General features: G+C 44.6%; 2 protein-coding genes across 2 annotated transcripts; one reads left to right on the forward strand and one right to left on the reverse strand.

Annotated features, from left to right (window-relative positions):
• Window positions 1-600: 600 nt before the first annotated feature.
• Window positions 601-2,261, reverse strand: LOC123142327 (UPF0481 protein At3g47200). Its single transcript, XM_044561294.1, has 2 exons — window positions 1,662-2,261; window positions 601-1,353 (listed from the first exon to the last, which is right to left on the reverse strand). Exons 1-2 carry the CDS (start codon window positions 2,259-2,261, stop codon window positions 601-603), a joined length of 1,353 nt encoding a protein of 450 aa, XP_044417229.1.
• Window positions 2,262-9,376: 7,115 nt separating this feature from the next.
• LOC123140781 (UPF0481 protein At3g47200-like) lies at window positions 9,377-12,292 on the forward strand. Its single transcript, XM_044560063.1, has 2 exons — window positions 9,377-10,057; window positions 11,331-12,292. The coding sequence occupies exons 1-2, from the start codon at window positions 9,452-9,454 to the stop codon at window positions 12,081-12,083; spliced, it is 1,359 nt and encodes a 452-aa protein (XP_044415998.1). The 5' UTR covers window positions 9,377-9,451; the 3' UTR covers window positions 12,084-12,292.
• The last annotated feature ends 726 nt before the right edge of the window (window positions 12,293-13,018 follow it).

Raw genomic sequence — 13,018 nt, forward strand, 5'->3', positions numbered from 1 at the left:
GATACCATGTAGAAGTGCATGCTCTAGCCAATGCAACCAAAAGACCGATCTAAGAGAGAGGGCCGAACATTATACTCCAACACTCCCCCTCACGTCTATGCTCCTTTGGAGCTATATGACGTGGGCAGCTGAAGCGGGGCAGGCCGCAATTATTTATTCCGTTTACTGTGTTTTGAACTCTGAACCTATTGGTTGTAAGTTTATGCACCTAACCAGTTCATCCATCAGACCGACCTGAAGGAAGAGACTAGGCAGAACATTATAAGTCAACATGCACCAGCCCAAAAGTACCAGCCGATGCTTTGACCAGGTAATAAAGGGTTAGTGGAAAAATATCGACTGATCCTAACTTTATTCCTAGGACATTGTCCAATAGCTAATTTGGAAAAATAAATTGAGTCATAACGAACACAACACAAAGTCACAAATACGACACATTCGATCTTCTATGTTGAACAGTGCAGATAACTCAAAAGGCTTGAGTGCTTGACAATGTACGATAACAACAAAAACTCGAATGTAAAGCAAACGAATTCATGCAGCAAGATAGAGTAGCAGGTACTTAGTTATTACTACAGTAAGTTTTTGCGGTCGGCTAGATCAGATGGGAGATGGTGCCGATGGCGGTGCGCTGCTGTTGTCGTCCCTGTAGAACTGCAGCACTGTGTAGATGGTCTGCATGATGGTCATGCCGAGGAGTAAGATGGCGGCGGCGAGGGAGAGGAACGCCCATGGGCTCCTGAAGTACGTGTGGATGAGGTTGGCACGCCTAATGTTCCACGGCTTCCGGAAGTAGCCGTTCACCTGCCGCTGCACGGCGTCGAGTGCGCTGTTGGGATCGAGCATCACATCCCTGGAAATGGTGTTGAACAGCTTGGCCACGGCCTGGTCGCTACCGATGGCGTTCTGGATGATACCCTTGGAGCTCAGCAGCTCCACGTCCTTGGCCGAGTTGATGATGTTGTTCATGAAGAAGACGTAGTCGGTCACGTCGTTGCCTGCGCCGACGTGCAGCCGCTCGAACGCCATCACGTTGAGGAACATGTACTCGGTGGAGTCGTCCACCGACACAGTCGGCATGGTCAGCGTGCCGCTCCGAAACTGGATGTCGTGCAGGCTCAACGTCTTGCTCGGCTTGAACTGAATCCCGGCTTCGTAGAGCTTCAGTGCTGACCGGATGATGGCGTTGTCCTCCTCAATGTCCTGGGGGCTCCAGATTTGATGGCACTTACCAGTGAGCATGCTCCGGCGAAAGACATCTAGTGGGTGGAGCCCTAGGCCGATGCCTGGTGGAAATGGGCCGGATGATTGGGCTAGAAATTCCAGAACCATTCGGTTGATGAAGTCGTTGTTCTGGCATAAAGAGAAAGAGACACCATATATTAGTCTCAAAACAGTCTTATACCCCGTTTTATAGATAAAGCAACCATCACAATTACATATAAAATGTTCAAGTGCTACAAAAGTAAATATAAGTTTGCTGAGGCAACAAGACAAAACTGCCCAAAATTAAAGAGAAAACAAGCCACACGGGTGGAAGATCAGCGGCTAGCAGGAGAAGCAAGGTACATTTTTATTCGTTTCTTTGAATAATTTCTGTGCAATTTGATGGTTTATTTGTTCTTATAACAGTATTGGAAGGCAAAGTAGTTAATAATTACCGGAGGCTTTCCACTCTCAACCTCAACGAGCTTCTGGAGCAGGAGTAAAGGTAGCTGGTTCTCAAGCATGAGCATGTCTCGCCGGATGTAGGGCACCATGTTGAGTGTCCCGTGGGGGCTGAAGATCGGGTCGTTATGTGCGTAGTCGCTTACCTGCTTCCCGTCGGCGGCGGTGCACCTCATGACCTCCAGCAGGAAGCAGCCGTCGAAGATCATCATGGCCAGGAACCGCTCCCTGCCACCGCCGCGCCACTCACCGTCGAGGTCCATGTACGCGCCCTGCAGCTGCTCCGCGATGTCCTCCACGCCGTCGACGAGCTTGTCAAAGGTCCGCTCCGCGCGCTGGAGCAGCTGCTGCAGCGCCCGGCACTTGTGCTCCTCCATGGGCCGCAGGTCAAGGTCGCCATGGTGGAAGGGGCCCAGCGACACCACCTGCGGCTGGTACGCCTTGCTCTTGATGTTGGTCATGCAGGGCGGCACGCGGTAGATGCAGTGGCGCTCCCACCGCGACACCACCGCCGACTTGTCAGCTTCCTTGAGCTTCTTCTCCACGTCCACCACCCACGTCCTCTTGCTGCTGCTGCCGCCGGCCGCCGCCATTCTGATTGATCTCTCTATCATATGAGATTTCTATAGCTAGGATAGTAGATGTATGTGCGTGCAGGGGAGGTTAGCAGCTAGCTATTATATAGACAGATAAAGATCATGTTCGCCATATACGTTGCCTATGCAACAACGTTACTTGCATTACATGCCACATTATAGTATGTTTATGTTATATTTGGATCTAGTATATCAGGAAGGGGTCATGGTCTATTGTAATTGCATGTGGCCCATACAAGATGCTAGGGGGAGCATCTGGCCGGAGCCCTGAGGAAGCGAGGAATATGTACGTTAAAGTAACTGTTGTCGGGAATGATAACATTTGGTTTAGGATGGAGTGGAGACGTGCCTGCAGACAGGTGCATGCGTCGCGCCGTTGCGCCCATTAACTCCAGATCGACCAAGACACGAACATGTGCAGAGGCGGTTTTTGGGTGATTTGTAGCACCGTGGATGAGTAAATAGCATAAAATATCACATTTGGGACCAAGGTTACATGAAACTATCATTTTTTTTTAATTTCTCAAAAATCTACCACTATTTTGTTTGGTTGTTCCAAACAAAAAACAATGACAATGTGCTTTAAAATTGATCCGATTTATGCCAGGTTGGGTCCGCTTCTTAACAAACCGTTTGTTGACTGTTTATTACCAATACTTATATGTGAGGCTCATATGTAAGCTCTCTCTCCTTCCTCTTCTCTTTCTTCTCTCCCGCTCCCTACATTATCTCTCTCCCGAGCCAGAGAAGTGCACACCATGGCCGGAGCCACGGACCGCGTAGCCAGGCCGAGGTTGGAACGCCCTGTAGCGCGCCCACGGTCGGTGCGCCCAGTAGCATGCCCGGCAAAGCCAAGGCCACGGCTAGCCGCTGTGTGCACCCACAAGGCAAGCAGCAGCGGCGGCAGCAAGCGTCAGCCACGGCAAGCAGCAGCAGCGAGCGGTGGCAAGTAGCAGCGGCAGCGAGTGGTGACATGCAGCGACGACGGCTTCGCTCTGGCTGGTCGTGGTCGCGCGTAAGCTAGCTACTAGCTCCGGTTGACCGCGGTACGCACAGGAGCTAGCTAGCTCCGGCTGCGTCCATCCGTGAGTTAGCTTGCTCCGTCTGGCCGCGGTCCGTGGACTCGATGGTTTTCTTTAAATAAAATAACAGGGACCTTATTGCATATTTACAAAAGCTTATAGGATCTGATTGCTTTTTTTCAAAAACTTACAGGGACTCAAATTCTTTTTTTAAATATAAAAAAGTGTAGGGACCAAATTGCTTTTCATTTTTTGCAAGAGGCTGACATGTGGGCTCCACTTGTCGTAACGATCAACCTAACGGTGTTGACTTTTATGTCAAGTCAGACCGGAAGAGTGGACCAACGTTATCGCAATCACGGTTAAAAGTTAACCATTCTGTCACTAGTGTTTTGTTAGAACAGCCAAACAAAATAGTGATAGACTTTTGAGAAATTAATAAAATGGTAATTTTCTATAACCCCACCAAATGTGGTAGTTTTTGCTATCACTTTTGCTTCGGTACACCCCTAAACACATTGACGGTCGAGATCTTTCTATAACCCTTCACAATAAAGGGTAGCATGATCGTTTCACCCACGCCTATACACGCGCCCTCAGCTATTTTTCACTTTCCTTTTTTTTTTAAAGAGTGCAGGACACATGAATCAAACTCAAGACCTCTTGGTCTAAGGGTCTAAGAAGGATCACACTAACCAAGTAAGACATCCTAATGCTTGTTCGTATGTACACTTTTTTTGTTTTCTTCTACTTCAGTTCGCGGCTAGGCCTTCTCATTATTGAATCAGTCTTTTTATCACCATTTATTTTTTATTTTTTATCCGTTGTTTTCATTTTTATTTTTCAAAAAATTCTCATGGTTGTAAAATTTTATTCAAATTTTAAAAATTGTTCGCTTTTCAAAAACAAATCATAAAGTACAAACATTCGCACTTAAAACAATTGTACAGATATGTCACAAAATTGTTCATGTCTTTCAAAATTGCTCATACTGTCATAACACGAACAATTTTTAAAAAGAGCGAACAAAATTTTAAAAATGATTAAAAAACACTACAAAATTTGAAATTTCAAGCAAAAACCAGAAATTATGAATAAAATTTGAAACCAATTTATTTTGAATTTCCACAAACATTTTTTTGCGTTTATGTAGAAAACGTTTGAATACGGGATTACTTTCTAAATTCCAAATAAATTTTGAAAGCACGAACATTTTTTGAAAATGCAGAATTGTCGAAATCGCAAAAACATGGCATTGTGCCTTGGAATGGTGATACAAGGACCTAGAAAAAAATTGGTCCATATGAATGATGTCGAAAAAAGCTACTCTGAGACGGAACCTTCCGCCCAACCCAAACGTCCTACCCAAACATTTTTCCACTTAAATTCTTCAATATTTTTTTTAAATTCACAAACTTTATTTTCAAATTCATTAACTTTTTTACATATTGCGGAACACTTTTCAACTTTTACAAAAGTTTTATAAAAGCCCGTATTTTTTTTCAAATTCATAAGCATTCCTTTTCAAAAATGATGAAATTTTCAAAATGGCGAATGCTTGGGCCGGTCCAACAGGTACCCGACGACAGCGATGCCGTCGCCCAGTTGGGCAAGGCCTGAGCTTTTTTTTTGCTATTCTTTTTTTCGTTTTTTCTTTTTTGAACTGTTTTATAAATTTTATAACCTGTTTTAAATTTGAAATATTATTTGAATACCAAAAAATGTTATTGTTTCGAAATATCTTCTACAAATTAGAAAATGTTCCTGAATTTCAAAAAAGTTCACATTTTTTAATTTTTAGTTCATAAATTCAATATTTTTTGTGTTTTAAAAATGTTGATAGATTTTAAAAATTATGTGGTTTGCAATTTGTGTACAACATCAATATTTTGGAATTTGTTAACAATTTCAGAAAAAGTGTTGATGTTTAGAAAATTTTCATACAAAATTTGATATTCCAAAATTGACAAATTTCAAGAAATAATTCGGATATAAGATAATGTGCATGTTCATTGATAATGACAGAAATTGTAAAAAAAACAAAAGCCTTGCCCTACCGGCCTACCCGAACCACCACCTTTGAAAGTGACATGCATGAAATGACACCAAATTTTGGCAGCATGTGGGCATGCTCATGACAGGTGTCCATGCAAAATTTGAAGGAATTCGGACACCGAACACACGCTGCATCACATTCGGCTAGTGTTTTGGTGTTTTTTCACCGAGGAAACCCTAGAAAATGTATAAAATGTCAGAACTCAATTAAATTTATCTTGTATGCTTAGCATGGTGATGCTAGTGTGTCGAAAAAAATTGGGTCCATTTGATTGCTGATAAAAAAAAGTGGATCCATACTTGCTCTATCGGCCAACCTGAACCACCACTTTTGAACCTGGAGTGCTTATTGCCATACATAAAATGGCACCTTCAGCATGTGTGCATGCTCATGGCAGGCCTCCATGCAAAATTTCAAATAATTCGAACACCTAATGCACGTTGCATCACATTCGGCTAGTTTGTGGAAAAAAGTTAGCACCATTTTATTTATGTGAAAAAAGTGCATCCAGACTTGCCCTTCCGGCCTACCCGAATCACCACCTTTGAAAGTGACATGCATGAAATGACACCAAATTTTGCCAGTATGTGAGCATACTCATAGAAGGACTCCATGCAAAATTTGAGGAATTTGGACAAAGAACACACGTTGCGTCACGTTCGGCTAGTGTTTTTGGGTTATTTTTACCAGGAAAACCCTAGAAAATACATAAAGTGTCAGAATTCAATGAATTTTGTCATGCATGATTGGCATTATGATGCTAACGTATGGAAAAAAATTTGTCCACTATATTGATGTGAAAAAAGTGCATCCAAACTTGCCCTACCGGCCTACCCAAACCACAACCTTTGAACATTGTGTGCTTCTTGCGATGCATGAAATGACATCAAATTTTGCCACCACGCGGGCATGCTCATGGCAGGCCTCCATGAAAAATTTGAGGGAATTCTGACACCTAACGCACGCTGCATCATGTTCGGCTAGTGTTTTAGGGTTTTTTTCACCAGCAAAACTTAGAAAATGAATAAAATGTCAAAACTCAATGAAATTTATCATTTATGGTTGGCATGGTGATGCTAGTGTGAAGAAATTTGGGTCCAATTTATTGATGTGAAAAAAAGTACATTCAGACTTGCCCTACCGGCCTACCTGAACTACCACCTTTGAAGATGTTGTGCTTCATGCCACGCATGAAATGACACAAAATTTTGCCAGCATGTAGGCATGCTCATGGCAAGCCTTCATGCAAAATTTGAAGGAATTCGGACACTGAACGCACGTTCGGCTAGTGTTTGAGGGTTTTTTCACCGGGAAAAATACTAGAAAATGCATAAAACGTCATAACTCAATTAAATATATCATGAATGCTTGGCATGGTGATGCTAGCGTGTGGAAAAAATTTGGTCCATTTTAGATGTGAAAAAGTGCATCCAGACTTGCAGTACCGGCCTACCCAAACAACCACCTTTGAACATGGTGTGCTTTTTGCCATGTATGAAATGACACCACATTTTGCCAGCATGTGGACATATTCATGGCAGGCCTCCATGCAAAATTTGAAGGATTTCGGATACCGAACGCACGTTGTGTCATGTTCGGCTAGTGTTTTAGGGTTTTTTTCACCAGAAAATCCCCAGAAAATGCATAAAATGTCAGAAATCAATGAAATTTATCATGGATGCTTGGCATAGTGATGCTAGTGTGTTGAAAATTTTGGGTCCATTATATTGATATGAGCATTTTTTAAAGAAAAAGAACGATAAACAAAAAACAACAAGAATGAAAAAGAAACAAAAAATGAACAATAAACCGATCGCTGTTTGATATATTTCTATTCAATAGATGTTAAAAAAAATATTTGAAGTTTTTTATGTTAGCATGTTTCTTTTTAATCGAACAATAGACACACATTTTTGTTTGAACGAACAATTTTTCTATTTAATAGGTGTTAAAATTTTTAATTATTTTTATGTGAGCATTTTTGTATTTAAACGAACTATTATTTGGCCTATCTTTACAATTTTTATAAAATAAGGATATTTTGACTTTAGGAAAAAATTGTTAAAAAGGGAACCTTTTTGAAATTTTGAACAAAAATTTATAAGTGTGAGCATTTTTTGATAAATAAAAAAAATGAGTAGAAAAAACAAAAAAGAAATAGTGATAAAAGGACCGGTTCAACAATGGGCCGGCCCAGCCGCGAACTGAAGTAGAAGAAAAGAAAAAAAAAGTAAATAGGCATAAGCATCAGGATGTCCTATTAATTTCTTTGACGTTATTAGGATGTCTTGTTGGGTAGTGTGGTTCTTCTTAGACCAACATGTCTTGAATTTGAGTCGCGTTGCCTGATGAAATGACCATACCGCCTTTATATGGTTTAGGGGGGTGGTGATGGTGGGGTGTACCGAAGCAGGCCTCTTTTGCTTTTTTACTCCACCGTGGATGAAAGCAGGCCTCTTTTGCTTTTGTACAAAAAATATTCAAATCGAAACATTAAATGTTTATCCTAAACAAACATTAAATGTTTTAAGGTATAACTTTTATGTCACATAATTCATGTTACATATTACAAAAATTAGCGAGCTAGAGATACACGCATGAGGGAGCATAAAGCAAATGCATGCGATGCCTCCGTCCTAGAGCTGATTAGATGTTCGCTTGCCTGGACCATTCCCAACAACTGAACAACATCTACTTTCAGGTGCGAATTAATTCCTCGCTTCCTCGTGCCTCCGGCCAGCAGCTCCCGTAGCATCTTTATCTCCCCTTTCCCTAAAGCCTGCAACTTCTGATCATCTCGTAGCTGTAAAGACTACATGCAATGACACAAATTGACCATGACCCCTTCCTCACGGTAATAGAATATACTCCCTCCGTCCAGAAATACTTGCCCTAAAAATGGTTGTATCTAGACTTATTTTAGTTATAGATACATTCATTTTGTCCATTTCTAGGACAAGTATTTCTGAATGAAGGGAGTATTATGTATCATATGAGGAGTGCTATGCGTCGGCTGGCGGATCTTTCGCGAGGCGTCAGATCTGGCACAAATCTAATGCCGAGCATTGTTCTTCACTTCTGCAACATACATTGTGTTATAGAACTTTTTTGCAAAATTTGCAGCGGATATTTGTTACAAAGGTTGTGTTGTATATATATTTTTGCAACATAGATTATGTTGTAGATTTTATTTGCAACAGAGGTTATGTTCCAGAAATTTTTCTCTGCATCGTCGAGTTGCCACTGCAACATTACCCATCTTTCAGAAACATGGATAATGTTGCAAAAACCTTGAGACTTACGTTGGGCGCGGAGTGTAGAATTGTCCTGATGATTCTAATCATTTCTCATACATCATATAACCAAGTTTTTAAGGAAAACTTTCGATCTATTCATCATCTGTTAAGGCAGTAAAAAGAACACTAGAAGTAAATATTACATCTAGGTTCGTAGACCACCTAGCGATGACTACAAGCATTGGAGTGAGCCGAAGACGCGCCGTTGTCGTCACCCCTCCCTAACCAGAGCCGGATAAAGACAGTTGGAAGTCGTCGTGCTAAGCCCCAATAGGACCAGCGCACCAAAACAACAATCGCCGTTGACGAAGAGAAGTGTAGAGCAGAAGGATCCAACCTGAAAACAGATGAACACTAACAAACATTGTTGGAGACAGATCGGCATCGATGCCGGTGGGAGGCAGGGAAACCCTAGTCGCCGTGTGGGGAGGAGCTGAAAGAACATTTCCGCGTGAACCTTCCAACCCATATATCATATAGCCTACTATAATAAAATCTATGACCATGTACTAAACTGCATGCGTGTTACCATGGAGTGAAACAAGGGGACCAGCACCAGACAATGGAATAGGACCAGCATGGGTGCAAGCACATGATGAACCTCTTTTTGTACATACACACCTGTCTAGCACGCGGAATGTGGCATGCAATGCAACTTATGCAAGTAACGTATCTCTCTACGAACATATAGCGCCCTGCGCTCTGCATCGGCATCCACAATTCCACACGCATGCAAAGATCAGTACTGCCTGACCATTATCCTAGCTATCGCAAGTTCGCAACCATATATCTTGCATAAATAAATCAATCGTAATGGCGGCGGCCGGCGGCAGCAGCAGCAAGAGGACGTGGGTGGTGGACGTGGAGAAGAAGCTCAAGGAAGCCGACAAGTCGGCGGAGGTGTCGAGGTGGGAGCGCCACTGCATCTACCGCGTGCCGCCCTGCATGACCAACATCAAGAGCAAGGCCTACCAGCCGCAGGTGGTGTCGCTGGGCCCCTTCCACCACGGCGACCGCGACTTGCGCCCCATGGAGGAGCACAAGCACCGGGCGCTGCGCCAGCTGCTCCTGCGCGCGAACCGGCCGCTCGACAACTTCGTCGCCGCCGTGGAGGAGGTCGTGGAGGAGCTTGAGGGCGCGTACATGGACCTCGACACCGAGTGGCGTGCCGATGGCGGCGGCAGGGAGCGGTTCCTGGCCATGATGATCTTCGACGGCTGCTTCTTGCTGGAGGTGATGAGGTGCACGGCCGCCGACGGGAAGCAGGTCGGCGACTACGCACATAACGACCCGATCTTCAGCCCCCACGGGATACTCTACATGGTTCCCTACATCCGGCGAGACGTGCTCATGCTCGAGAACCAACTACCTCTGCTCCTGCTCCAGAAGCTCGTTGAGGTTGAGAGTGGAAAGCCTTCGGTAATTATTATCCACCCTGCCTTCCAATACTGTTGTTAAAAAAATTAAACAATGAAAATTGCACAGAAATAATTCAAAAAATATACCTTATAAATATTCCATAAACTGTTTTGAAATATGACGTGAAGCAATTAAATTCACGCTAGTTAACATATATGCAACAGTAGTCTTTTTGTGAAGGTCTCATTGCCAAAATTTTAAATATATAAAAAGCAGGATTGCTAAATCTCAGTCGACCGAGACATAACCAGTCTCGGTTAATGCTATATTCGGGAGATCTTACATGAAAGATTTATGCAAAAAATTCTTTAGAAATTAGTCTTTTATTTATATATTATGTCACTGGACTGGGACTTGATTAAATCTTAGTCGACTGAGACCTAGCCACACCCATATAAAAGAGGACACACGATTGTAATCCGTTCGATCCATATTACTTGTCTTCGATTTGTCTAGATAGTGATGTATCTAACAGACAAGTAATATGGATCGGAAGGAATACATAAATTGCCCAAATTTACAATTTGGGAAGTTGATTTCGTGACAGAGGGAAGGAGGCAAAGGCGGAGCTTCGAGGCGGAGCTTCGAGGCCGAGCCGGAGGCGATGTAATTCACCGCCGCGGCTCATGCGGAGGTGGTGCGAGGATTGACTAGTGTGGGTGTGGCAGGGGAGGCGGACGCCTTTAGTATTGATTCCCACCTGACTTAGAGAACGCCCTCGCTGGAGGCAAGGATGGAATGGAATGGTGAGCTGCAGACCTGCAGTGAGGCGTGCTTTCATAGCCGGATGAGAGGCTGTCAGGCGAGCAACGGAGAATGAACGAAGAGGAAGAAAGATGGAAGAAGAAGAATAAAAAAAGAATGATGGAATCCAACAGCCCTGAAAATTGACTTACCCAAAATAAAGTTTCAAGCATAGTCGGTCACAAAAATGGGTGTGCTTCGGTACACACCTTTCTTTTTAGGACACAATAGCTATGTGTAAGTTGACTGATTTGCAATTCTAGTACCACCTACTACGTCAAGCTGACTTCGGCAGGACACCACCTTGCTTCTCCTGCTAGCTGCTGATCTTCCATCCGTGTGGCTTGTTTTCTCTTTAATTTTGGGCATTGCCCCAACAAACTTATATTTTCTTTTGTTACAACTGAACATTTTATATGGACTCATGATGGTTGGTTTATCTATAAAGTTGGGTAAAAGACTGATTCTACGGTGTCTCTTTCTCTTCAACTAATGGATGTTGATGATTGCATGCATGCATGATGGCCAGAACGACGACTTCATCAACCGAATGGTTCTGAAATTTCTGGCCCAATCATCTGGGACACGACCAGCAGGCATCGGCCTAGGGCTCCACCCGCTGGATGTCTTTCGCCGGAGCATGCTCACTGGTAAGCACCACAAAATCCGTAGCCCCCAGGACATCGAGGACGACAACGCCATCATCCGGTCAGCAGTGGAGCTCTATGAAGCCGGGATCCAGTTCAAGCCGAGCAAGACGTTGAGCCTGCACGACATCCGGTTCCGGCGCGGCACGCTGAGCATGCCGACGGTGTCGGTGGACGACTCCACCGAGTACATGTTCCTCAACATGATGGCGTTCGAGCGGCTGCACGCCGGCGCCGGCAACGACGTGACAGGCTACGTCTTCTTCATGGACAACATCATCGACTCGGCCAAGGACGTGGCGCTGCTGAGCTCCAAGGGGATAATCCAGAACGCCATCGGCAGCGACCAGGCCGTGGCCAAGCTCTTCAACACCATCTCCAGGGACGTGGTGCTCGAGCCCAACAGCGCCCTCGACGCCGTGCAACGGCAGGTCAACGGCTACTTCCGGCAGCCGTGGAACATGTGGCGCGCCAACCTCATCCACACCTACTTTAGGAGCCCCTGGGCATTCCTCTCCCTCGCCGCCGCCGTCTTCCTCCTAGGCATGACCGTCATGCAGACCGTCTACACTGTGCTGCAGTTCTACGGGGGCGACAGCAACAGCCCGCCCCCATCGGCACCATCTCCTATGTGAGCCAGCCGGCCGCAAAAACTTTATAACTAAGTGCCTGCTACTCGATCTTGCTGCATGAATTCGTTTTGTTTTCTGTTCCAGGTTTTGTTGTTGTCGTACATCGGTCAAGCCTCTGGGTTATCTGCACTGTGCAGGAGCAAAGATAGCATGTGTTGTGTTTGTGACTTTGTGTTGTGTTTGTGACTTTGTGTTGCGTTCGTCATGATTCAATTTATTTTCGCAATTGTACATGAAACACGGTCGTGTTCCGAGTGTAAATATTACGCCCTATGACCAATGGATCATTCCTCCCCTAGCGATCGATTAAGTTCGCCAGGGGAACCTCCCCATCTGACGTTCGACATTCATGTATTGGGATCCTTTGTAAGCTGCTAGCTAATTACCTAGTGTTGTTGCTTGAGTTCATGTTCGTGATGGTGATCGATCGCCACACAGTGGAAGTGGCTGATGATCATGGGACGTCATTGACCGGCTGACGGTGTAGTGTTGGCTAATAAGACCGCTCTCAATGCTCCACCGTGGCACTATCTATATGCAATACTCCTTTTGTTTTTGTATACAGGGCCATTTCATTTTTCGTGGTGTCCATGTACTCAGTTTTGCCCTCAGTTGCGAATCGTGCTCAGTTTTGTCCCTAGTCTGTCCGCACAGACTCGTTCCGTGAACACTGTCGTCTCCGTCAGGTCAACGTTTTGACTCGGCCCTTACAGGTGGGACCAGGCGGCAGAAACGCGCTAGACGATCAGACCGTTGCACGCGTGGCTTGTGGGACCCAGCAAAGAGCCGTTGAGCAGAGAGCCGTTGCGGGTGTGCTATATAAGCGGGCGACAGAGAGTGGCGGTGACCACGGCGACAGAGAGCACTGCGGTGACCTCGGCGACAGAGAGAGCGGCGGTGGGAAGATAGCTGTGGAGGGCGCGGCGGCGTTGAGATCC

The sequence above is a fragment of the Triticum aestivum genome, chromosome 6D, assembly GCF_018294505.1.
Source record: "Triticum aestivum cultivar Chinese Spring chromosome 6D, IWGSC CS RefSeq v2.1, whole genome shotgun sequence".
NCBI lineage: Eukaryota > Viridiplantae > Streptophyta > Magnoliopsida > Poales > Poaceae > Triticum > Triticum aestivum.